This window comes from Lepisma saccharinum, chromosome 18, assembly GCF_977018435.1.
Source record: "Lepisma saccharinum chromosome 18, izLepSacc3.1, whole genome shotgun sequence".
Taxonomy (NCBI): Eukaryota; Metazoa; Arthropoda; class Insecta; order Zygentoma; family Lepismatidae; genus Lepisma; species Lepisma saccharinum.
In genome coordinates, this window is record NC_139246.1 from 15,763,801 (window position 1) to 15,790,469 (window position 26,669).

Consider the following 26,669-nt stretch of genomic DNA (forward strand, 5'->3'; position numbering starts at 1 on the left):
TCACCACTCAATACAAGCATCATCCCCCACTCCTGCTCTGCTGCTCATTAACCTTGAGGTGCAATGTGCAGGAGAGAAGATTGCACCATACAGAACACTCCCTTGCCTTATTCCCAAGTACAAGCAAGTTCCTCAAGGCTGCAGTCTCTAAATCAAAATCAGAGAGATGTTTCAGTGTTGATAATTACAATAGGGCAGCAACAATATTATTATTGTTGCTTGGCAACTCTCATGTGTAAAACATCAAAGTGGCAGATCCATATTAAAGTTCACATTTTCCTTTTATACAGATAAACTGGAAGGAAGAAAGATATTTATTAATAGACTGAACAAGATTTGGATACTAGTGGCATTCAATCCAGGTAATTTACATGAATCTGGTTGATCTTTTTTTCGAACTTTTATTTTGGCATTGTTTTAAAATATGGTAGTAGATGTATTACATATTTTAAGCTTTAATAATAGTACTTTATTGCACCTTATTTCAGATTTAGGTAACAGTATGGTATAGTGAAAACACATTTATTTCCTAATTATTTACATTTGTACTTACCTGTTATGCATAGCGGAACATTTTTGAATGTGGGACTTTGCTTTTTTCACTGAAAAAAGCGTAATTTTTCACATTACAAGTATTTATTGTTCGTTGCTATTCACTTTCGTTACACACAACATGGTGGGCAAATTTTGACTCACGTTGTCTATCGTCAGCTGATATGCAGTGTTTCCAAACTTATTAACCGAAAAATGCTGCACAAACTATTCACAGAAGGTTTTTAAGTAAAACTTCATCCACAAACCATTCACGGAAGGTTAGGTTAGGTTCAGTTAGGTTAGGCAAACATAGAAAATTAAATTTTAAAAAAAAAACCTGCTCACAGGTCATCTTGTAAAACTACTGTGTGGTTGCTACACTAACAGGGGGTTACATAATCGAACGCATGGAACATTTGATTCACGTAGTCGACAGTAATGGTGGCAAGAGTTATCGTGCATCGGAGATACATTAATGTCGAAAAATACATGATTTACCGGCCGAATAAGTTGAACGAAGGGAGAAAACACTTCCACGAGCTTCCAAAAGTCTACAGAAACTCAGTTCCGTAAGTAGTTTCTCCTGTAAATTTGAAGAAATGTGTTTTCACTATACCATACTGTTACCCAGATTTATGCTAGAATCTAAGGTTTTCGTCCCAGGGCAGTTTCCATGGAGACTTAAATGGGTATTCACCTTAGCCTTACCAGATTTCTTCTTTGTTCTGGAGGGTAGGTCTTGTTGACCAATGGGTGGTGGGTAAAGCTAAATTTCAGCTACAAGATTTTCAAATGTGTGTCTTCAGGTTATTAATACAAGAGTATTCTCACTTATGATTCAATTGAGATGAAAGGTGAGTAAAGGTGGAAGAAAGAACACTTTAACAGCAGCAGTTACTTACCCCTGATAGAGCCTCGGTGCTGGGTTAAGTGGCTGGCCTGACGTGTCTTACCTCTGGACAAGCCCTGACTTGGGTTCCATGGCTTTCGGCGGTCCTGCAGTGGAATTATCCCTCTCCGTGGTCGGCGGTACTCGTTGTGGACTCGGTGAACTATTTGTGGACTCCTTGTATTATCCTCCTGGGGCAGGTTGTTTACCTGTTTTATAGACCTCTCGCGACTTGGGCAAAGTGTAGCATAGGTTCCAGGTAACGTGCCACCCTTCGGAAATTTTTTTAGTAGAAACAGTTTGAAATACTAGGTACAATCAAGAAATAGGCTTATTGAATCTAGAAGTGCAATAGATCGCAATGTGTCAATGCAAAGTTCATATTGTCAGTCATCCTGGAATGTCTTCTTGCTATTGGGAAATACAAGAATTGAAGAAATTAAATTGATGTTTTTGCCTGCATGTGCAAGAGTGCTGTTTATGATTTATAAAGAGATGAAAATTGGGAGGTAAAATTTTTAACAGGATGTTTTACTAAATTAATTGAATTTTGCACATTATATTTTTATTATCAATATATTACTGGTATTACTATCATTATTAATTTCAAGAATGTGCCTCCAAACATGTCTTCCACTGGAGAATAACAAAGTGCCTATCTCTTTAGAGCTTCTGTCATACTTCTGGCCTGATAATTGCTTTGCATTCCCAATGCTGGCATATTTGAATGAACATGTTTGTTGGTGGTTAGTGCTACCTTGACTTACTGATAGCTGAATGAGCAGTCAGTTATGTTGTGCCAAATGATTTTTCATTATTTATCACAGTGTGCGACTGTCGCATGTATGGTAATGTAATATTAGCATCAACATTTTTTCAGCTCTCCTGAAGTAACTTTTAAGTATGTTGAGTAGTTGAAGTTAATTTGAATTGTAGGACTGCATTTAATTTTATTTCCAGCTTTTTGTTTTTTTCAAACATTTCATGACATAATTTTGTGAAACACATCTGCTCGTTTCTGTTTCAGCTGTCAGTTCATTAGTTGTTAAATTGTTCTGGGAAATACTTTGATAAAAGGTCATTGTAAATTTCAGTGTATTTTTCATTGTTTGTAGCAAAGTGGATTGTCATATCCAGGTTGGGGTTTTACTGCAGACACTGTCTAACTTAATTAGGACATTTGACGCATAGTCACACTCGTAATTGAACACTTGCATGTCTAATGCTGGTAGCACCATAGATTTTTGTTTTAGTACACTTTGTCTTCATGGGACAAGAAGGGATGATAAATGAATACTGTTATATTTTCCAGAAAGTTCTGAAGCACATAAAAGATTTGTTTCCAAAATAATGAGGCTTTGGTCACTGGTTCCAGAAGATCCAAGTAAGTATACACATACTTTGAATGTGTATTTTAATCTGTTCATTTTCATAGTGAGAAAAATTTTAAAAGTTTTAAATATCTGTAAGGCTTGTGCATATTTATGGTGTCTCGGAACATGAATAACAGTTTACTTCTCTCACTACTAATCATGTTATTTTTTTTAACAATTATAGGCATTGAATATGCACAAATTTTCCCCTTAATTATATCGCAGTTACAATGGATTGATTTTACATTTTTCAGGATGAACAAATTTAAAGTGGATCCCAGGTTTGATACCTGGTGGAGACACACAGTGGTTCGGATCCCACTTTAAACTGAAGGTCCAGTCCCGATTAGCCTTACTGTGCATAAAGTGGACTTAAAATACCAACTTAATCCAATCCAAATTTAAAGTGGAGGAAAACATAAAGTGTATGCCCCTTTGTGAGAATTCAATTTCTAATGCTTGAAAATATAAAATATGGGAAGGTATAAGCAGAGATCGATTGTACCTTGTATTTATTTTTCAGTTAGTTACAGAAGATTTTAGTACTGTCCTGATATTGCATTCGACAGAGTAACCATGAAGCAATAGTCAATTTGCATTTTACCTTTATTTCCTAGAAATTTTTTTTAATGTGATAATGCCTACCTCAACTTTCCTATGTGCACAATGCTCTTCTAAAGATGATTGGTCTGTCTTAACTAGAAATCTCCTTGTTACTTGTCAGGAAAAGTTACAGAATATTAGTTTGGGCAAATACAATTATTAGTGATAGAGCTATTATTATTAATGTGTGTTTAAGATTAGTACAGTAGAACCTCGATTTTTATCTTTCTCAGGGGACTGAGATGAAAAACTGAGAATGTGGGAAATATAATGTGCAAGAACATTTTATAACATTTTGCTCTATTGGGATAATGAAGAGTGAATATAATTGGGGAAAATGTAAAATTGGAGTTTCACTGTATAATCCTGTATTGCACTGAAAACTCCAGGAAACTTTTATTATATTTTTCTCTATTGAGTCCATGATGAGAGTTCTGCTGTACAGATAGATTATGGAAATTAAGTACAACCAAATATAAACCATGCAGATGTTGCTGAATGTTAATAAAATATTCATGAAAAAGCAAGATTGTGAGCACCTTGCTGCCATGCATAAAGACATATGCATACAAAAATATCATATGCCTTATGGTGGTGTGTACAAACTTATGTTAATTGTCAGAAGAATCATTCAACCAGACATTAAATATACAATATACAATGATACTACTGAAAGTTAATAAAATACAGTGGAACCTCAATACAATCCCGAATTTTACATTTTCCTCTATTTTACATTCAATTTTCATGGTCTCAATAGAGGAAAATGCTATAAAATTTTCCTAGTACATTTTCCCATATTTTATTTCACCTTGGTTCTCTGGAAAATGTAAAATTGTATTTCCACTGTGTTAACAAAAACTAGTATTGGATTATCACACTGCCTGCATATGTAATGGCATTAAGAGAGATACTGCAATATCTTCCCACATCCCTCATAGCTGAAAATAATTTCTTGCATGAATATAAAATAGGAAGGGCTAATATTTTTGTCTCATTTCTTCAAAATCTTGCAACAACCTTTACATTGGTTGACAATTTCTAGTCTAGTGTGTGTTTCATACGTATTTAAAATATAATTTTTGTCCCTATACATTACTAATTTGCATTGCACTTTTTCAGATAACCAATCCCTAAAGAATGAGTTTGCTAATAAACTTCAAGTACTCTGGTTACAAATAATCAAGAAATTTGGTAAGAATTTTGTAAATATGTATGTATGTATGTGTGTGTGTGCATGCATGTGTTTGTTCTGTGGTACAGGTCCACAATCCTATATGTGAAATTCTAAATACTTGAAACCCGAGATATTTATCACAACTTGAGTTAAGTGAAGTTTTTCTTTTAAATATTTCCCATGTAGAATAACTGTACCTACACTGGAATATTTGTTCCACTCCTTTATTACTACAGACCCAGCTCAAATGTTACCATAATACCATAGGGTAAAGAGTAATCTGTACAATATTACAATAAGAAAGTTTCCATGACAGAGTGGTTAGCATACTAGACTGCAAAATCAAATGCTGGGCAAGACATGGACATTCCATTGAGTTTTCTTCTTCATATATTTTAGCAGTTCACTATTCATCTTCATTGTCATGATTAACCTAGGGAGATAGAAGAGCAACATAAAAATACAAATAATTTTAATATAGCATCATTCTGATAGAGAATTCCAAACATTTCTCACAACATTTAAACTGATATATGGTATTATGAATATGAATATTTAACATATTATGTGACTATGTTAACCAGAAGTGTTTGTGAACTGATGGTGCACTCTCATAAGAGCAGGCCTTACTTTCATCCTCCAAAAAAAGGGAGAGTTTCATACTTGATACTTGTTGAGAGTGATCTGACAGAGACTGAAGTGAAACTCATAATCAAGAACTGATGCTGTCTAAAGATGAGATTGAAGTCATGGTTAAATGCTTTGAAGCTGGGATCAACTGCTTGATTGGAGGATGTGGCCAAAACTGCAACTGATGACAAGGCCAAACTGGTAACCAAATAGCAAGGGTAAACTGGCAAGATTTTTTTGCTCAGACTGGCAACTGAATAGTGAGCCCAGACCAAAAATTGATTCCAGGCCAAGACCAACAACTAAATGGTGAGCTCACACTAGGAACTGAATGATGAACCCAGGCTAACAACTGGATGGTGAGCACATACCAGCAACTGAATAGTAAGCCCAGCCCAGCAACTGAGTGGTGAGTCCAGCCCAGCAACTGAATGATGAGTCCAGGCTAGCAACTGGATGATGAGCACATACCAGTAACTGAGTGGTGAGCCCAGGCTAGCAACTGAATGGTGATCCTGAGCTAGTGACTGAATGGTGAGCCCAGGCCAGCAACTGAGCAGTGATACCAGGCCAGCAACTGAACAACTGAATGATGAGTCCAGGCTAGCAACTGAATGGTGAACATAGACAAACAAGTAAGTGGTGAGCCCAGGCCAGCAACTGAGTGGTGAATGTAGGCTAGTGACTGAATGGTAAGCCAAGGCTAACAACTGAATGGTAAGCAAAGGCTAACAACTGAATGGTGAGCCTGAGCTAGCAACTGAGTGGTGGGTTCAGGCCAGGGACTGAGTGGTGAGCCTGGGCCAGCAACTGAATTGTGAGCCCAGGCCAGCGACTGAATTGTGAGCACAGACCTACATCTGAATATTGAGCCCATGCCAGCAACTGAATATTGAGACCAGGCCAGCAACTGGGTGGTGAGCCCAGACTAGCAACTGGATGGTGAGTCCAGACTAGCAACTGAACAACTGAATGGTGAGCACACTGCCAACTGAACAACTGAATGGTGAGCACAGACTGCCAACTGAATGGTAAGACTTTATAACAGTGAAGCAAATCTGTTGCTCCAATTAGGTACCTTTGTAAGTACTACCATTTTTCATATATAACTCAATTTTGGTTTAATTAGTCAAATACAAATGTAGAGAATGTTACATTTCCATGTTTCTGCAAATTAAAATGTGAAGACATTTACACTCGGGCATAAATATTTTTTAATCATATATCATTAGCAGTAATTACTATTCTATTATCATTTCTTTGTCTATTACTTTTGCTTCTTCCATGTATTGCTTTAAATAAAATAAAGTATTTCCTAACTTTAAGGTTGAAAATTTTCTAGTATTTTATGATGTTAATTCATTAAATGTTTTTTTCTTCTTCAGATAGGCAAGCTCAAATACAAACCATGATCACTGAAATTACTGAAGCTTGGAGATCTGCTAAACAAATTCAGAGTAAGTGTATGCATTTGTACACAGTAAGTCAAAGAATTCATGATGAAAGTTGTGCGAATTACTCACAAGTTTAATATACGTATATATATTATTAACTTACATTTTGCGAGTATCAAGGTAACTCCTGCGACATTTCGGGACACAACTGCTCCCTTCTGAAACTGAACAGTTTCTAATTGGGGAAACGGCATGGTAGTTTGACGTGCACCTGTAATGGGTTTTAGATTTTTATTGTTTTTTAACCACACACTTTTTACCAATCCTACATCCTGTACTTATGGAGAGTTCGACGTGGTTCTGATTTATACATAACCTAAACGTGAGGAGCCTGAGGAAGGGAGCAGTTGCATCCCGAAACGTTGCAGGAGTTACCTTGATACTCGCAAAACGTAAGTTAATAATATATATATATATATATATAAGTCAAAGAAGTCAAGAGAAGAGTAATATGTTAAGAGTAGAGAATCTCAATTATATATTTTAAGAATGCAATAGTGGAGAAGGGGATATGAACTGTATTTCAAGGAATAAATTCACATCTTTTTGTAGCTTGTCTGTGCTCATTTTTCACATGTGCAACATTTTTGTGATGTATTGGTGGGCAAGGTAGAATTCTAGCTAAGTGGTGTTACTCTTGAGTTATTGGGGGTATGCTATATAATGCATTACATTTACATAATATATTTTTTCAAGTTATTGACACACATGAATTCTAGGAAAGATAAACTTTCAGGACAAAACAGCTTGCATGTATAATGATTTTTAATGCACATACAATAAAACAACAATTTAAGATTTTTTTAGGGGATTAAAGTGAAAAAAAATTAGTGTTGTGAAATGTAAAATCTGAGAAAATTTTATAAGATGTAGCTTTATTGGAACTATGAAAACAGAATGCATAATGTGAGGAAAGAATATAGTTTCAGCTACTACCAATTTTAGTTTGGTAATGAAAATGGAATGAATAATATTAATAATGCATAATATTTACTGGTCTTGCTACCTGGAAATTATTCACTAAAATTTTGCACATTGGAAAACCAAATAACTAACTTACATTGTGGATTGTCAATGAGACATGACATGCATATAAATAGCAATTTTAGTCTATTGGCTTCAGCCAATATACCAGTGTATATCAATACAGTTGATTGATTGATAAAATTTGTGTTTTAAGTCCACTTTATGCACAGTATGGCAAATCGAGACTGGACCTACAGTTTAAAGTGGGATCCAAACCACTATGTGCCTCCACCAGGTATCGAACCCTTGATTGCAAGGCGACCATGCTACCACTACACCATCGACGAGAGACTAGCAACAAAATTGGCTCTGATTTTATCAGTCCAATATGTCTAAAAAGAACCTGCCATTTTGTTGTTATTATTATGAAGATGAACATATAATTTATGTACACCTCAGTTTCTTAATGTAAATATCTAAATATGCAGCCACTCCTAAGGCAAAATCTATTGCAGTGCCTAGTTACATTACATACATTAATTAAGAAGGCGAATGAAGCATTCATGTTCTTCAAGTAACTATTGCAATTTTATATTGGGTCATTGAATTTTGCATCAGTACTTTAGTAGAAATTTCATATCAGCCCATCCTTACATCCTTAGTATAAAATGTACTAAATTATATATATTTTTTTACTATTTTTATGTTATTCGTAATCTTTTTAAGTGCTCCTTTAATATTTATATTAATGAACTACAAATTATTGTAATTTACCTTGGTATTAATTGCTTAAGTTCTGCTTTTTTAAAATTTAGATGCTATGGAAGCCCAAAGAATATTTATCGAAAGAGCTCTTGATATTTGGTACATCTACTCAACACACCCAGGTAAGTTTGCTTCTTATTAGACATAATGAAAGTGAGGTTAATGAGGAATATTTTGAGTAAAATTAGTAGCAACGTATATCTCTAGACAGGCTAATTTGTGGATTTATTAGTGTAACATACAAGAGCGACCACAAACAAAATAACCTTCAGCCAGAAGCTTCTGTGCATCTTACCTCTGTGTAGGGTCTTTTGCTTGTGGTCCCAGCATACAAAGTGAAGAGGTCCCAGATTTGATGTGTGGGTAATGCATGGGCATTATCGCTGTTTGTTCCTTCCTTCATCAATTCACCATTAATCCTTCTTAATATAAAGAGGTAGAAAGCAATGATAAGTTACTAAGGCTGTGCTAGTACCAATGCCGATGTATCGGCTGATGCCAGTGACATCGATATCGGGAAGTATCCATTCAAATTTAATCACTTTCTGGAGCCAGGGTACCTCTTGGAGTTCACAAAATAATAATAATAATAATAATAATAATAATAATAATAATAATAATAATAATAATAATAATAATAATAATAATAATTTTGAACCAATATTTTCTGCAAAAGTGAATTTCATAACTAGCATTAGTTTTACTAGGGTCATTCAGAAAGTAATGAATGTTTCGCCACACAAACATATTTATTGATATGATTACAGAAACAGAATTGTACATATTTGCCACATGCCTTAGTTACTGCTTTGCATAATCGCCTTTGACATTGAATGCTTTGGTGGAGGCACATAGTGGTTCGGGTTCCACTTTAAGCTGTAGGTCCAGTCCCAATTAGCCTTACTGTCCATAAAATGGACTTAATACACAAAATCAACAACAATGGAGAAAATTGAACGCTTGTTGTACCTCGGCACCAGTTTAACTATTCTCTCCTCATACGATGTGGCTGCCTGACAATTCAACCAGTTCAGTTCATGACAGCATACTAGATGCTTATCACCTGAAAAGTGTTTACGAGCAAGGTGCTTCCAAAAAAAGAAAAGATAAAAGTCCAAAGTTGTGTTGATTCTCTTGAATGACATTATCCACCTTTTGTTTCAGTGCATCCATGATGAAAAGATAATGTTCTAACCGCTCTGCATCATGAATATCTGTTCGCCCATTCTTGAGCCATTTCCGAACACTTGCCACGTTCATAGATTGCAACAAGTCTCCGATGAATACCACTGGGTTTAATGTATTTTGTCTGAAAAAGGAATCATGCCACACACCTTATGATCAGCAAGAATTGCAATGGGCACGTTCATTGTTATAGCTCGTTACACTCACCATGTGAACAGATTGGCATTACCAAATGCACCAAGCAACTACTACATCAAACTGAACACTGACCAGCTGCAAGGAAACAGTTGGGCAGCCTGTATGCACAAACATTCTTTACTCTCCGAATGGTCTATGTATATTCCAAATATGTCGTAAGTATTCATCAAATATTTTAAGGGAAATCTCTGAAAGATTGATGTGGTATAATTGCAATGGAATATATTATGAATTTTTTGTTTCAATGTTTAAACATCAGTATTCGTGGGAATCATTAACGGTATTGATATCAGCAATATCCACTGAAAACAACATCCATTGTATTATTGTAATAGCTAACACAAGGTTTGTTCAAAAAGTATCCAACTTTTATTAATAAAAAAAATGTGTATTCAGATACCACAATCTTACATTTATCTCCTTCAAAGTAGTCCCCTTGGGCTGCCCATACACTTCTCCCAACAGTTCTTCCACTGTTGGAAGCAACTGGTCGGTTGCATTTAGCAAGATGTCTTCTCTGGACTGAAATCTGGTTCCTTTCAGGGGCATTTTCAGCTTGGGGAAAAGCCAGAAACCACATTGAGCCATGTCAGGTCCATGTGAGTAAGGAGCCTGATGGAGCACCGGTGTGCTGTGTTTGGCCAGGAAAGTCTTTATCATGTATCAAATATGAAGAATGGGTGGGTGCGTTATCGTGATGGAGGTGACAATTACCCGTTGCCCACAGGTCTGGCCGTTTGCATCTCACAGCATCACAAAGACGACGAAGAACCTCTTGGTAGTACTCCTTGATGATGTTTGTACCCTGTGGTTTGTACTCGTGATGAACCATGCCACTGGAGTCAAAGAAGACGGTCAACATGACTTTGACATTGCTGCTTCACTCTCCACTGACGTGCGGCCATCTTTGAAGCAGTTGTTCCATTCCTTTATCTGTGCGGTGCCCATTGCTTCATCCCCGAAGGCCTGTCGAATCTTGCGGATTGTTTCCACTTGGTATTCTCCAAGCTTGACACAAAATTTAATGCAGTAGCGTTTGTTCAAGTTTTCCAGTCATTTTGTCAAAAACAAAATTCCGACGCCACTCACTTACACCTCTCACAGTCTGGCGGCAACTGACTGCTTCTGTAGGCTGGAAAAAAACAAAAATGCACATTAGGATTACCTACATACGTGCATCAAACCACGCCTCCCTAACTACATTTGTTTATGCCAAAAAAATTAAGGTCTGATACTTTTTGAACAAACCTCGTACGTATTGCATTGTGTGTAATGCAATATTGATATACGATAAATAAACCTGCATTGATATTATAATTACCATTTCCTCAGCTTCATATGAGCCCTGTAACCTGCTGGTTGCGTGCGTGAAGAAAAGAACAAATTAAGCTCGTGGGAAGCGTGAAAAGGTCCGGGATCAATTTAACGCACGCGCTTAAAGTAAAGCTACAACCAACAGCTACAAATTCGAATTGTTGAAGGTTACGGCCAGCCTTTAGGGCTACCCCCTCAGTCTCAAAAGAGAACCAATGCCTATTATCGTGCGAACTCAAATATAACGCGAGGGTTAATTGTTCCCCATTCACCAATCAAGAGAGGAATTCTAGGCAAACATAAATGATCACAAAAATATCGTGGAAAATTACACTGCTGCAATTCAGAAAAATTATCACTGTAACAAAAAATAACTACATGTAACAATCTACATCCTTTACTATATGCTTCGACACTAGTTCTTTTTTGTTATCAATAATAGATTCGTTATTTCAGCGTTTTACTTTATGCAAAGTTTATAAACAAAAGGAGAGGCACAGAATTGTACGAAAGTTTCGAAGAATACTTTTGAGTAACAAATTTATTTATATCCAATCACGAACAAGAAACAGTAAATTTCTCCAATAACAACAATATAAAAAAGGATAGTTTTATGACGTACAATTCTAGTTTTACGTATCCTTTTAGAACTTCCCTCAAACTACAACATTAACAATTCTTACTGTGGTTCTTTCTTTTGTCACTAATCATGGCAGTAATATATACATGCATTTACGCAAATTACAAAAATTCTAACGAATGCTAGTACATGCACGAGTTCCAATTGAACTCCTTTAATTGATGCTTCTAAAACAAACTGAGCATATCAAGAAATTCGAACATTACAATTTATCGACATATTAACCACTTTTACCACATCTCATTTCCATTTGCTTTTGACAATAAGCAATCTTATAATTCCTATAACTATTTGATGCTCCCAGTATTTACTTGTATATTAGTGCCAATCTCGCATGAATCTTATTTTTACATTTTTAGGAAATCGCAATTATAAATAGCAAGTAGCCCGCGTACGCCTTGGTTTACGCTAACAATTCAGGCAAAAATGCCCCAAGAGTGTTTCCAGTATTGGCATCACTGATTGATTCAGATCTGCTATTTATCAAATGACACTTGATAATTTGAAAAGTATTTTTTTTTTTACTGAAGGATAAATATCCGACAGATATTTTAGTCTTTTATTTTCTGCATAAACTGTAAGAATACTAAATGTTATTTTCTTTTCAGACGATGTGAAAGTGAAGGATGCTTTCCAAGCAAATATGTTGCAACTGTGGGTGAAATACTTAAAATCTCAAGGTAAGTGCAGTGCCATGTAGGCATGTGATAATTTTGTGTGATATGTGTATGCGTGTGGTGATGCATCCATCATCTAAAGGAAAAAGCTAAGCTCAATATACTAGCAGATGCGCCCACAATCATACTTTGCATCTATGAATTTATAGCTCATAACTATCAATCATTTTTTTTACAACAAATGATGTTTGTGCACCCATAGCCTGTGAGAAATATAATCCTTAATACACACACATGAAATTTAATTTATTATAAAAGTTATCTTTTTGGCCTTCTTTGTCAATTATGAAAACTAACCCAAATATGCATTTTATAGATCATCATTAAAAATCTTAACTGTTTAATTATATATTTCAGATATTGTAAGTTTGCAGAATGAAATACCAGCAGCAATCAACATCTTGATAAATACTGCAGGTTTGTAACAATGTTTGTTTTGTTATACAAGAAACTAACTATATTTTTAAACAAAGTTCTGAAGAAAAATATAAGCTAACTGCTAGTAATCATTGCAAGTAGTAACAACATTCATATTTTAATGCTTAATTTTGTTTCTAAGTTTGTACAAGTTCATACATGTTTTACTGGTTTATTTTTACTTGAAAAAACTTTTTTTGTGCCGACACCCATGACATAACGGTTAGCGCAGCATGCTACGATGTCCAAGTTTCGAAGTTCAAATCCCGACCTGTGCACGAGTGTTCTTTGTGAGTGTCCTTTCAGTTATTTTATCACATCACAACTCATCCTCATCTTCACAATTAGCGAAACATGTCAGAAAAGGGAAGTAAAGTAAACCAAATCCATTTTCTTCTTAATAATAATTTTAGGAAAATGTTAGGTGAAATTTCAGTTAATGCAATTTTGTATCCGTAAACATATTTAGAGGCACATATTTATGGTGAATAAAAGATCAAGATATGGGTACATAAACTGGGCATGTTTCGGAATCAGAAGCAGTATATAAAATGGCATGTTGGTGTTAAAATGGTGAATAAAACCCTAAATTTTATTTAAAAACTGTACTTATTACACAAAATTAACATTTCACTTTTAATAGCACATTTTTCCATTTTTGATTCTCGAATATTTACTGCTGAATTAATCAACCTACCGTGATTTCCATAACTCACAGGATAATTCAGACCTCAGAAGTTGTCATGTCAGTAAATGAACCCTAAATTTCGTGTTAAAGAGTTTATTTCGTATGTTGCAGTTCATTTTGTGACAAAACAAAGACCTTTCAAAATCATGAAAAATTAACACTACAATGTGTTATTCCACATTTCGTGTGTTCATTAAAAATGAAATATGCATGCCCCTACTCATATTGGTTCATAGCAGTCTACAGAATGGTAGTAATCTTGAGTTTTGCCTCATATTTAGTAAACTGTTTCGTCTTTCAACTAAGAATGCAGGAAATAATATGTTAAGACAATAATGTTGATATTTGTGATTGTTATGATTGCATGGTAACACAACAGGAGCATTAGAAGTTTCTTTGAAGAGCGAAAAGTCAGTAAGATAACATGTAGAAAACATACTTACAAATAAGTTTTACTACTTTGCATTTCAAAGCCAAATTTACTGCATAAGCTACAACATTTATTTAATCAATTTACTATGAATTAAAAAGGTGTTTTCTTTCCAGGCAGTGCTGATGAACGCTATCAAATTGTGGTTGATGAAATATTGGAGATATGGATTCAAGCAAAGAGAAACTTTGGTAAGTTTTTGGAATTTCGATTTTTCAATGTCTTTTGTGTACTGCCAATTTGTTCCCCAATTAAATATTTTAACCTATTGAAAAGTTGATTGGGAAGACAGAAGCTTGACATTCGATTGTCATTTCTGGCTTAGCACATTTTGCATTGCCAGTCTATGCCTGATGACGTAGTTGTGTAACATTGTCACCTTGTAGTCAAGAGATCCCAATTGCATTACCCTGTGGAGACACATTACACTTGGATTGGTCATGGTGGAACGATTCCGTGGCCACCTAGTTGACGTTGCTGGGAAGAGGGAGAACAAACACATGTTCTTTAATGTAATCCGAGATAGAGAAATCCATGGGTACCAATCAGGTGAACAAGGTGGCCACGGAACCGTTCCACCATGAGCAATCCAAGTCGGTACTTGTGTAAGATAAACAAATGTTCACGCCTCCAGTGGCGGCATCTGAAACTAACAACGTGCGACAATAAACTTGAAGATATGTTGTATTCAATGATGTATAAACCATTTCTGTTACACACACACTTTCTTCACAATAAACGGTTACTTTTGTATAACTAATTTATAGAAACCCTGTATACTGCTGGACAAAAAAACTGACACCTTAATATTTGACACCTGAATTGCAATTACTTATGAATTATGCTCTCAGTTAAGTATTGAACAATTGAACATTATATTTGTTTTCTGTTGAATATATTCAGGTTTCCTTATTTCCAATAATTTATGCAATATTTAGTTAGCCTTCGAATCAGAATTAATTCTAAATTATGCGTTATCATAAAAAATGCAAATGTCCGTTTTTTTTTGTTTTTTTTTTTGTTTTTTTGTCCACCAGTGTATATTGTACTCTACAATTGCTTAGAAAATATAAAAATTTTCTCTTTCCAGATCCTGAGAAGGGTCAAATAGAGTTCATGAAGAGAATGAATGAGATATGGATATTATATTCATTAGAACCAAGTAAGTTTCCAAATATGGAGAAACAAGTATTCACTTTATCCACAAAACTGTTTTTTCTTCTTTCTATTAATTTCAGTGGCCGCTGCCGCCATCATCGTTGCAACTTGCTGTACTGTTCCTTGGCGTGTGTCTTTTGTTTGTAGTTCTCTGGCTGCCACTAGGTGTGCTGTTGTCAACTGTGTGTCTGGGTCCATGTCATCTGCTATTTCTGGGCGATAACTGTTGTAGTAAAGGAATCCAAGTGTGGTGTGCCTGTCCGCTATCGATGTTTAGCTCATGCGGGAAGTGCATTATGGCATGCGTTTCCTTGATTTTGGTGGCTATGAGCGTGTGGGCAGTGTTTGACTTGAACCTTTTGAATTTTTTGGTTATTGTATTTGATATGTTTTGCAAGACCAGGAGTGGTTTGGGCTTTTTTTGCATCTTCTAGGTGCTGTTGGGTTCTGTCATTGACAGATCTGATGGACCTGCTGATGTAATGTGCCTTGCATTCACACTCTGTAGAGTGTGAAGTACCGTTTGTGTTTGTTCAATTTATCAGCTATTTTGGAATTGGGTTTGTGCGCTACTTCAATGCCATATGGGAGAAGGGCTTTGGATATGTGGTTGGAAGTGGTGGGATGGTAGGGGAATGCAAACCATTTATATTGGCCGCTGAAGGTTGATTGTGGCTGGGTGGCTTGTGGATGGGTTGATTGTGGTTGGTTGGTTGGTTAGGGTGTCTGACCTGTACTTCCACTTTACTGCACCAAGTCCAAAGTTGTGCTTCCGTGTAGCGATGCTTCAGGGCTATTTCAGTGATGGTGATTATCTCCTCTCGTAAATCATCAAACAGTACGAGAAGGCTCTTCATTAAAAGTACAGCGCCTTGAATAACTTAGTGTGGAAAACAACCCAAGAAACTGGTTCCCCAGACGGATGGGAAACATAGATGGCAGTGCGATCAATGTCGGTGCTAATTTTCTTATGAAAGTAATGCGGCTTTGTTAGTTTTTGGAATATATTATGTAGATTTGTTTGTCTTGAAAGGCGGTACCTGAATTGATGGAAACAGTTATATTTGTGGAGTGCTTTGCAGTCACAAAATGACATTAATTTGGAAAGAAAAGTAAAATAAAATTAATAAATAAATAGCATGCGTAACACAAGAAGAAACATCGCAAAGTGATTCCGGACATCAGGTGTTGGATTGTGTACTAGAGTTTTATTTTTCTATATTATTAGAATATAAATAGTATCCTGAGAGATATTTCATACTGAGGCGAAAACCACAAGTGTCGCTTGGAAGCAAGCAGTCCATAATCAATGCAGCCTTTTGAACCATTGGGACACAAGCTCTGACTGCACCGTTTCCTCAAGGAGATTTTACACCAAAGCGACACGCGACAAACGATACGAGGATTTCATACCAAAGCGACAGGGGTCCTTCGGTCACACCGAAGCGACACATGTTGCTTGGAAAGGAGCCAATCAAGAGCAACATTTCACATCGTAGCGGCATGACGGGAAGCACAACCCAGCATTCGGTTGGTGAAATCCTCAAGCCATAAGTGTTGCGTGCCCCTTGTCGCTTTGGTGCGCAATCTCCCTAAAGCAAGACACTCATTGCATCGCACATACGCGAACAACAAACCACGGCAACATGTTGCAAGCTATTGAGGAAATGGCCCAGTTTGAGTGATGCACAAGTGACAAAGCGACAAGTGTGACTTATCATGTCGCCTAGATCTGTTGTTGTAATGTGCGGTTTTTCGTGTCACCTGTCTGTTGTTCGCAGAATTAGCAGCGAACGCTTGCCATTAGACTGAAGGCACCATGTCGCTTGTCACTTAGTTGGGAACTCCCCCTGTAGCACGTCGCTTTGGTCTGAGCACCCTTCCTTTAAAGAGCTTTCCAACCGAAGTAACAAGTAGCACGCGAATAGGCCATATGAACATGTTGTTTGCTGTTTGGGCCTTCATGTGCAATGAATGCTATTTTACAGTCTGGAAGTGTGTGTCACTAGTGTGACAGTGTGAACATCTCGTGTCGCTTGTCCCATTGGTTTGAAAGTTTCCTTACACTCGTGTTGATGGCACTAAGAAAGTTTTGTGGGGTTCCCCTTGTCGTTTCATGCAATCATCATTATCATCATCGCCACAATTAGTTTAAATCGGAAGAAAAGAGACAGTAAATATCCAAAATACAAATGCTTCAGTGTGTATATCTTTAAAAGAAATGATGATGATGATGATGATGATAATAATGAACCTAATTCATACACAAAAATTTAGTTGCCAAGAGCATTCCACACGTATTTTTTCTCCCGTATTATTAACGAAAGTATGACGATAACAGGACCTGGTCGACTGTCTAGAATGTTCGTTAATATCTTCGCGACAACTGTACCAAATATCATAGCAATTATCACATTCATAGAAATGCTTCATGTAAAAGAATCAGATGTTGCAACGAAAACTCCATTTACTTCCATTATAAGCAGATGAATACCAAGCACTGGGTTCAACACCAGCGCCTCTAGCGGATCATTTTCAAGTGGAACCAGCCAGAGTGCGCAGAACTGTGCCATTTTCCACACTACTTTATTCAAGGCGCTGTAATAAAAGTTTAGTCACACATTAGCTTTTTGTTTGGGGGGGCTTGCTAGAGAGAATGTGTATGTACTGGTTGCCTGCAGCCAGTTTTCTGTAGACAGTGGTTGTGAATTTGTTAAGTGCATGGCTGATTGTGATGTCCAGAAAGTTGATAAGTTTCCAAGTTGTTGTTTTTTTTAAATTTTGAACTTTTACACCATTGTGGCTTTCTATCGTTAATGATAAAACCCTTTACGTAGGAGCAGAAATCTTCCTTAGTGATAGACAATGGAAAAATTCTCACAGATTGAGCCATGTGAGTTTCAGAGAAGATTCTGAGCTTTTGAGTGCCAACGTTATGTTATTTTAAACCTTGATAAATACATATAGATTTGCTGTAAACTGATTAGTAGATATTTATTCAGTAGGGGACTGGAATATCTCAATATTTTCCGAAATTAATGTCTCGGAACAAGAACAAAACAGAAAACAGTATGAATATTTTAAGCAACTCGCCCCTTTGTCAGGATAAAAAGTAAAGTACAAAACAGCATGAAAGTAAATGCTTCAAGGGGCTATCAACGTTTTGCGCATGTGTCGTCTCATCGTTATGATATAAAGGAAGGACAAAGTTATAAAGGTGAGTTTATCCTTTTTTATCCTGACAACTGGATGAAGTAAACCCTTGATGCCTTTTTTTTTTCATGATATTTTATAATTTGTTCCTGTTCATTGGCTTTAGTGCAAGTAGGACTAGTGTTCTGCATAATGATTGCTAATCTGGATATGTTACAAGGAGCCATGGTGGTCTAGTGGACTGCCACGCAGGAGACCCAGGTTCGATTCCTGGGGTTTGTGATCTAAGGTTGGAATTGTTTCAGCCTTGTCCCCACATAAAGCAGCTTTTGGGCTTACCCAGCCTCAAATTAATGGGCACCTGGGGTCAACCCTTGGGGGGTAAAGTTGGCTGGAGCATGGTGCTGATCACAACACCTCCAAAATGGCCAAGGTCGAGAATGTGTGGAGACCCTACCCCCACATTCCTTAAATGTGTCTTCATGGCACAGTGCTATATGCAGGGGGAACTTTACCTTTTTTATGTTACAAGAAGGGAAGTGCTTTTCCTTTAGAAATAAACCTGTTTACGTATCAAGTACCATGCATGTAGCCATTTTCATGTTATGTACGCAGGATCACATATATTTGATCTCATTATTTTCACTCTTGACCAGAAAAACACAACGGAAGTATTTTTGAGAACCTCATTACTAGAGCTAAGATTTTAATCCATACTAAAATGCAAGAAAATATTCGAAAAATATGATAATACCTTAAAATTAAAAAAATATATATTGATTCTGTTTTACCATTTAACTTATGTATTCATTTTACTCATCCTGCATTACAATGCACTACTAACAACGTATGTAGATTTGTAAAGCAAAGTGGCTGGCAATTGTCTCTTAACGAAGACTTGAGCATTGAGAAACTTCTTTCTTCTTCTACTGACAAAGAAGCTACTTCCTTTCTCACAGAAGTTCTTTGGAAACTTTCAGCAAGAAACAAGTAATTGCTTTGAGAAAAGAAACACAAATGTCAAGAAAATAAAGACAAAAAACAAGTAAGATCATGTTAAAATTGTTTAAAAGTGCCATAACAATACAGTATCTTGCAAAATCTGTAAGAAATGCAATAACATTTATTTGTTTATATTCTTTTGTTATGAAACACACAAAAAGTTACACATGCATCAAAATCTTAGCTTTATTCATTATTATTATAAACTTTACGTATATGATTCGTGGCTATCCCAGATGGCAAGGTGATAAAACTGTCACATCATAATCAAACTGTCCTGGGTATAATTCCCAGTGGAGATACATTTCAGAATGGTTGATTTCACTTCAATAATAGTGGTCTAGTGTATTATTTTATTGATTAAATTATTGTAATGATTCATAATTAGTCCAGTGGACTTAAAACTTTCATCTATTGTACATTACATTAAATTATAACATGAACTTTTATGTTAAGAATAACATAACAAAACTTAGTTTTGTTTTCGACTAAATCATATTTCCAATTTTCTTGATGGTTTGGTTAGATATCTTGTTGTATTTATAAAAATACTTTGTTTTATAGGAAATTATCAACTGAAGGAAAATTTCATGGAACAAGTTTTAGAGTTGTGGGGTGTTTCTAAAATAGATTCCAGTGAGTATTCTGAAATATATTTTCCTTTACATAAATATTAATATTTAATCACCATATTTCAATCAAACAGAGCACCCTGGTGAACTACAGATTGTGTGTGTGTGTTAAAATAGAATATATATTGAAGAATATACATGGAAAATAAGAAAAAAAGCATATTTGAGTGCTTAAGAGTCTATTATAATCAGTAGAATATGGGTACTGGTAATTTTTTTTATCTATCACAACAGTCAATATATATATATATATATATATATATATATATATATATATATATATATATATATATATATATATATATATATATATATATATATATATATATATATATATAGGGTGACTGGTAATTAGAAGTATTCCTCGAAAGGGGTTAAAGTAGAGACAATTTGCAATAAATTTGACCATATGATACCCCGTCCAAAAATTAGTAGTTTTCGAGATAATCGAATTTCAATTCTTTTTTTAAAAAAAAGATGACAATTTTCCACATAAAAAGATGAATTGAGAAAAAAACTGCTCATTGTATGGAACTTATTTCAGCGTTTTCTGATAGCTAACAAATAAGCGGTTTGTTAAAAAAAAAGTTTTCCCAAATAACAATCACATGTAAGTAACGGGTGGGTCTAAACTTGCAAGTGATGATAAAAAAATGCTCTCTTAGTTTACTTGGCAACGTATTAATAACAAAAATAGTATGATACGAAGCATGCAAATTACTTAAATTACTTCCTTGTGACATCTGCTATCCAACAAGGTACAAATGTTGCTAACATTCACATTTGTGTACAAGAAATAAAACTTCATTCATCTTGTCATGTGGCTCCAAATGTAAAAGTCACAAGGCGTCAAATCGTTCGGGGGATCGAGCTGGGCAATCATCATGCTGATAAATCATGTCACGTCTTGTAGCTAGAGGCACATCCTCCAACAACATTGCCATCCCGTTCCTCAAAAAATGTTCATAAGTGATGCCATTTAAGATTTGGGGCAGGAAAAATGGTTCGATCAAATGATTGTTGATTACGCCCATCCATACTTCTGCCTGGGCATCCGACAGTGGCTGGATGAAAATTACCCAAAGAAATGGATTGGCCAAGGCAGCCCGATTCCCTGGCCAGCTTGATCCCCTGATTTGTCGCCTTGCGACTTTTACATTTGGAGCCACATGACAAGACACCAGTAAACTCGCAAGAAGAGCTCAGGGAGAGGATCTTTACAGCTGATCAACACATCAAGGACACCATCACATCACGAGTTAAGAGACCAAATGTCCGTAAAAACCTGTGTGCCTGCATTCATAATGGATTTGCCCAATTTGAGCAAGATGTGTAATGTACATTAATTGTATTGTTCATTGATTCCATTCACATGAAGATGAATGAAGTTTTATTTCTTGTACACAAATGTGAATGTTAGCAACATTTGTACCTTGTTGGATAGCAGATGTCACAAGGAAGTAATTTATGTAATTTGTACGCTTCGTGTCATACCATTTTTGTTATTAATACGTTGCCAAGTAAACTAAGAGTGAAACTGAAATTCGATTATCTCGAAAACTACTAATTTTTGGACGGGGTATCATATGGTCAAATTTATTGCAAATTGTCTCTACTTTAACCCCTTTCAGGGAATACATCTAATTACCAGTCACCCTGTATATATATATATATTGTGTGTGTGTGCATTGCGTGTCTGTGCATATTAATGTACACAAGCATTACTAAACATTGATGTATATACATATAAGATTGAAAGTTATAGCAATACCTTAAAACAATAACATTTCCGATTTTTTTTAACATTCTATGTGAACAGTTTCATGAAAATCAACTTTTCTTAGAATAAAGATAGTTGTGAAATGTATTTTAGTATTCTTATTACTCTCCTTTTATTTTCTATATTATTGAAATAAAAACATTTGCCACATACATATTATAAAATAAACCAAACATTCTAGTAAAATGGATATTTTTTCATTTGACAGTGGAGGAGTTAGAAGGTAATTCCTTTAACATTTTTCATGGTAAAACATTACACTGGACTGTTTACCGTATATTAATATCATGCAAATGAATTTACAGTCACTGTTCATGATATCATGATTATAATTCTTGAACTAGATGCAGTTTATTTGAGGACTGAGCTGATACCAATTTGAACCAATACTAATACTGATACTATTACCAATACTTACCGAAACCAATGCCTGAAAATTGTAACAAAAATGTATTCTAAATATTGATCAAAATTCGTTTACTACATTGTGTTTTAAAGGTCCTGCAGGATTCTAAAAGCCTATAACTTTTAAAGTAATGGATTTACTACAATGAAATATTGTTTGTTACACAGAGGAAACATTAACATTAATGTTTGATGTGGTTTGGTTCATCGTCAGATTTCCAGCTGGGCACCATTCACATCCAAACACATTTGCAATCTTAGTTTGAATCCGAGAATTGTGTTCTGACGGTGCTCATCTGGAATGTTGTGAATCACATCACGTATCTTGAACTTCAGGTCGTCAAGATCTGTTGGCTTCTGTGCATACACCTGGGTCTTGACATGTCCCCACAGCCTGAAAATGCAGGGCATAAGGTCTGGTGACCTTGCAGGCCAAGGTGTGGGTCCTATGCGGCCAATCCATCTCTCCCCAAATTGACCATCAAGAAACTCACGAACTTCAAGTGCTGGGAGGACACCATCATTGATGATGTCTAACCTCTGATGTTCCCGGACAAAGAATGTCTGTAACATGTTCAGGTAGCTGTCTTCAACTCATGTGGATTCTCAAGCCCCCCCAATTCGACAATTGTGTGTATTCACTTTTTCCGAAACATGGAACGTGGCCTCATCAGAGAAAAGAATGAGACACTGAAGTGCATCACCACCCTCACCATTTAATTGGGTTAATATTGATTCACAAAATTCCTTCCTCATGTCACAGTCCTCTTCTATCAGATCATGCATCAATCTCAAGTTGTACTGCCTGGCTTTCACTTTCTTGCGTAACATACTGTGTAACGTAGACCATGCCACTCCCAGTTCCAAGGATCTTTGTTTAAGAGATTTCATTGGACTCGGTTGCATGCTGTCCTGCACTTAATTCACCACTTCATAACTCGTTCTTGGCCTCACACTATGTGGCAAATCTGCTACGCTTCCTGTAGCTTGAAACTTTTCATCCTATTTCTGAATACTTGTCTCCGCTGGAGGTGTTCATCCAAATGTTGTTTGGAACCTTCTCTGCACCAAAACACAAGATTTTAAGTGAGCAAGGCATAACATGCACTGGTCTTTTTCCTGCATTGATGCCATCTTGGAACCACATGATGAACTGCACACACGTTATTCAGCAGTGTGGGCAGAACAAAATTTTAAATTTTCCTCTGTGTAAAAAACAGCATTTCATAGTAATAAAAATATTACTTTAAAATTATAGCTGTTTAGAATCCTGCAGGACTTTCAAAACACACTGCATAGTTTTTCTTTGAAATATTCAAGAAACACATTTGAACAGTGGGAGCTTGTGGTTGTTGGTGGTTGCAGCGAATATATATATAATTTATTTATATTTATAATATAATTATATATATTCATAATTTTATATGTATTTGTATTTGGGCTGAGCCGACGTCGATACATCGGTATCGGTAAGTATCAATGGCTGAGCCGATGTTGATACATCGGTATCGGTAAGTATCGGTTGTATTTTGTTCACCAGTACCGGCCCTTTCGCAGGATCCGCAAAATGCGACGTGATACTTTCCAGGTGGTATAATTAATAATTATCATGCAAAATTTGAAGTTTCCATTTCTTCGGCAACAATATTGTGCAGAATTGTGTTTCTTGTGTTATGTAAGAAGTACTTTAATGTTCAGATTCATCTGTTGAATATTTTGAAGGAAAACTCTGATAAATCGATGCTTCTAATTGAGCTCACCCAATAATATTAATCAGTATTTTGAACAATTTTTAATTGTTAAAATTTTTAAACATTGGAATTGGTATTGGTTGTAACGCAACAACAGTACACTAAATATCGCAACTATAACAATAGACAATTAGTCCCAGTGCCCATGCCACAACATCAGGGAAGATAACTAGCACTAAACTTGTATACGATAAGTTATATTTTTAACTCAATTTGGATTGGTGATTGGTGGTAATGTTAGTAAATTAGGATAAAATTCTCCCCAGAAGAAAATATTTATCCTTGCCTAACGTGGACATTTTGTCTGTTGCTGTACGACATGGTAAGACCTTGCCTACTGTTCGCACGCTGTTTCTCTCTAGCAGCGTAAAAAATAATTAACATCCCAGCGTTTCCTGCCGGTCCATCGTGAAGTCTTCTTCCATGTCTGCGCATGGTGGGTGGCCTTTGTTGCACAGTCTCTGCAACAAGGAGTCCACTTAGACTCGAGGTTAGGAACAACAGCGTTGAACCACGCTCCAATACTCCTTGCTGTAAAGATCAGGCTGTTGCTTCAGCGCTGCAACATCGACCTATACGTCTACTCATATACTGTGAAATCTCGCAGGTTGCTTCCTTCTTTTTAACGGATCATAATAAAATTAGCTTTTTTGAAGCAATCAAGGGTAAAATTATTTGTTTACGTTCAATATATTTAATAGAAAAGCACTGAAAAAATATTAACCAAAAGCATGAAATTTCATTGTAAAATATTCGGTCATTGTGCAACACTGCAACAATATCAGTAACCGCCCCTACATTGGAATATTATCTTCCATTTAAGGAAAAAAAGAAACTTTTCACATAATACTGCCTCAAAATAAATTAAAGATTCAAACTTTGCAAAATTTCTAGAATACTTAGTCTTCGTTAGGGTATCACACCATATTTCCCAAACTCTTGAAAAGTATCGATGACTAATTCTAATAGATATTACCCAATATCAATATCATTGTTACCAGCTGATACCAGTTGTCTTAGTTTGTTACTTTTAAAAAAATTGAACTGTCAAATAGATATTATATGTTTTGTCCTTGATTGTTTGTGTGTTTTATACATACAAATATGAGATCACATTATTTTGGTTTAATTTATTTCCAGATCGTGCTTCATTCAAGAATGCAATAAATGAGGTGGTGCATGAATTCAACATAGGTTTCTCTTTAAGTAAGTATGATAATTTTATTCATTTCAGAAGATATTTTTTACATATTAGTCAACATATTGTACTCAACACTTGAATCTAATCCTTTTCAGTTTTGAGTTTATGCTCAAAATCTAAAGTTTGACCATTTTAAATTGCACAAAGTTAATTTTAAATTGTTTGTAAATTATATCAATTTTGGATATTCATTGTTGTATTTGAGTAGTTTTGAGTGTATGCGTTCTTTTGAATAATTTCAATGATATCAAGAATAGATATCAAGTGATGGCTGTAGATTGAAACTTGAATTTCCATCCATAAAGTACATCCTGTTGCATAACATTATTTTGATGCATGGTGTAGTGTGGTAAACGTGGTGGAAATATCATACGGAAAAAGTTGTCATGTTTCTGTTGTTTTTCTTCTTATAAGAGCAATATGGAAACTCGAAACATTATCCACACAATAGTGTGAAATACTTTTATTGTCGTTATATGCACTATAGTGTGAAATACCTTTCTTGTGTTTATCCTTATGCATATATTTCATGTTTTAGGAAGGAAAAATGAACGACAAATAATAGCTGAACAATTGGCGAAGATATTCATAACAATGAAAGCATCAGCAGGTATGTATAAACATAAATAATTATCAAAATTGATATCAAAAGATTTGTGTGTGTGCTATAAAATCAGTATCTCACATTTTGCTGCTTCAGTGTTGGACTCACGATCTTGCCACCAGTGGTCTTAGGTTCAAACCCTGACATGGACATCGGTGTTCCTTCATTAGTTTCATCTAATCACCATTGTGCCTCATTGTTGTGTTTACTGTTAAGAGACAAAAGACTATGTGTAGTATGAAAAATTCAAATGCAGGGTGTCCAAAAAGTCTTGCGCTATAGGCCAAATTGATTTCTGTGGATTGGACTAGAATTTAGTAAGCATTGGTTCAAAGACCTCCCCTTCGGTGCATGATCGTCCCAACTGGGGCAAGTCTACAACAGATTTTCCAGCAATCTTCTCATGGTGGTGTCGCGTAATAAAGGTTTTCATTGGTTTGTCATCAATTGAACTCGCTGCCAGTGTCTGTGTGAGTAAGTTTTGCACCCACACAACAGTATGATTTCCACATGTTCCTCCTCCAACAGCATCATTCACTGCAACAAAACAGTCAATTTTACCATTTGGCTTATGTTGCAGGACCTTTCAGGCACCATCTACAATAACTTACATTAAGCATTCATAATATGCAAATAAAGTTGAAGTACGACTCTTTGAAATTGTACTTGTTGCCACAATATATATTTTATGAACACTGATTTAATGTTTATTTTGTGGTGTAGCCTTTATTGATGTTTTGATGCTACAAATATGTATTTTTTTTTCAAGAAGTTCATTCATAATACATTTAAACAATATATTCAAATTTTACAAGCTGCTTCTAGTTCATCTTTTCTTCACCTATTTTGTAGTTCCACAGTTTAGGATTTGATTCCTTGTAATGTCCATTTCATGGTTCAGATCTCACTTTAAACTGTTTGTCTAGTCTCAATTAGCCTTTCTGTGCATAAAATGAAATTGTATTTTTGAATTGGGATTTAATGTAAATGTCATGTTTCCCAATTAAACAGTAGGGTTAGGAAGGCATTTAGAAAACTGGAAA

General features: G+C 35.6%; 1 protein-coding gene across 30 annotated transcripts in view; it reads left to right on the top strand.

The window, feature by feature from the left end:
- The window catches only part of LOC146002413 (uncharacterized), a 562,931-nt gene that overhangs the window by 48,151 nt on the left and 488,111 nt on the right, over nt 1-26,669 (top strand). For all 30 annotated transcript variants that reach the window (XM_083140199.1, XM_083140200.1, XM_083140202.1 and 27 more), the window contains 12 exons: nt 291-362; nt 2,736-2,807; nt 4,522-4,593; nt 6,592-6,663; nt 8,442-8,513; nt 12,337-12,408; nt 12,763-12,822; nt 14,057-14,131; nt 15,031-15,102; nt 19,818-19,889; nt 24,962-25,027; nt 25,561-25,632. In XM_083140199.1, coding sequence (XP_082996325.1) covers nt 291-362; nt 2,736-2,807; nt 4,522-4,593; nt 6,592-6,663; nt 8,442-8,513; nt 12,337-12,408; nt 12,763-12,822; nt 14,057-14,131; nt 15,031-15,102; nt 19,818-19,889; nt 24,962-25,027; nt 25,561-25,632 — 849 coding nt within the window. The remainder of the gene's footprint in view (nt 1-290; nt 363-2,735; nt 2,808-4,521; nt 4,594-6,591; nt 6,664-8,441; nt 8,514-12,336; nt 12,409-12,762; nt 12,823-14,056; nt 14,132-15,030; nt 15,103-19,817; nt 19,890-24,961; nt 25,028-25,560; nt 25,633-26,669) is intronic.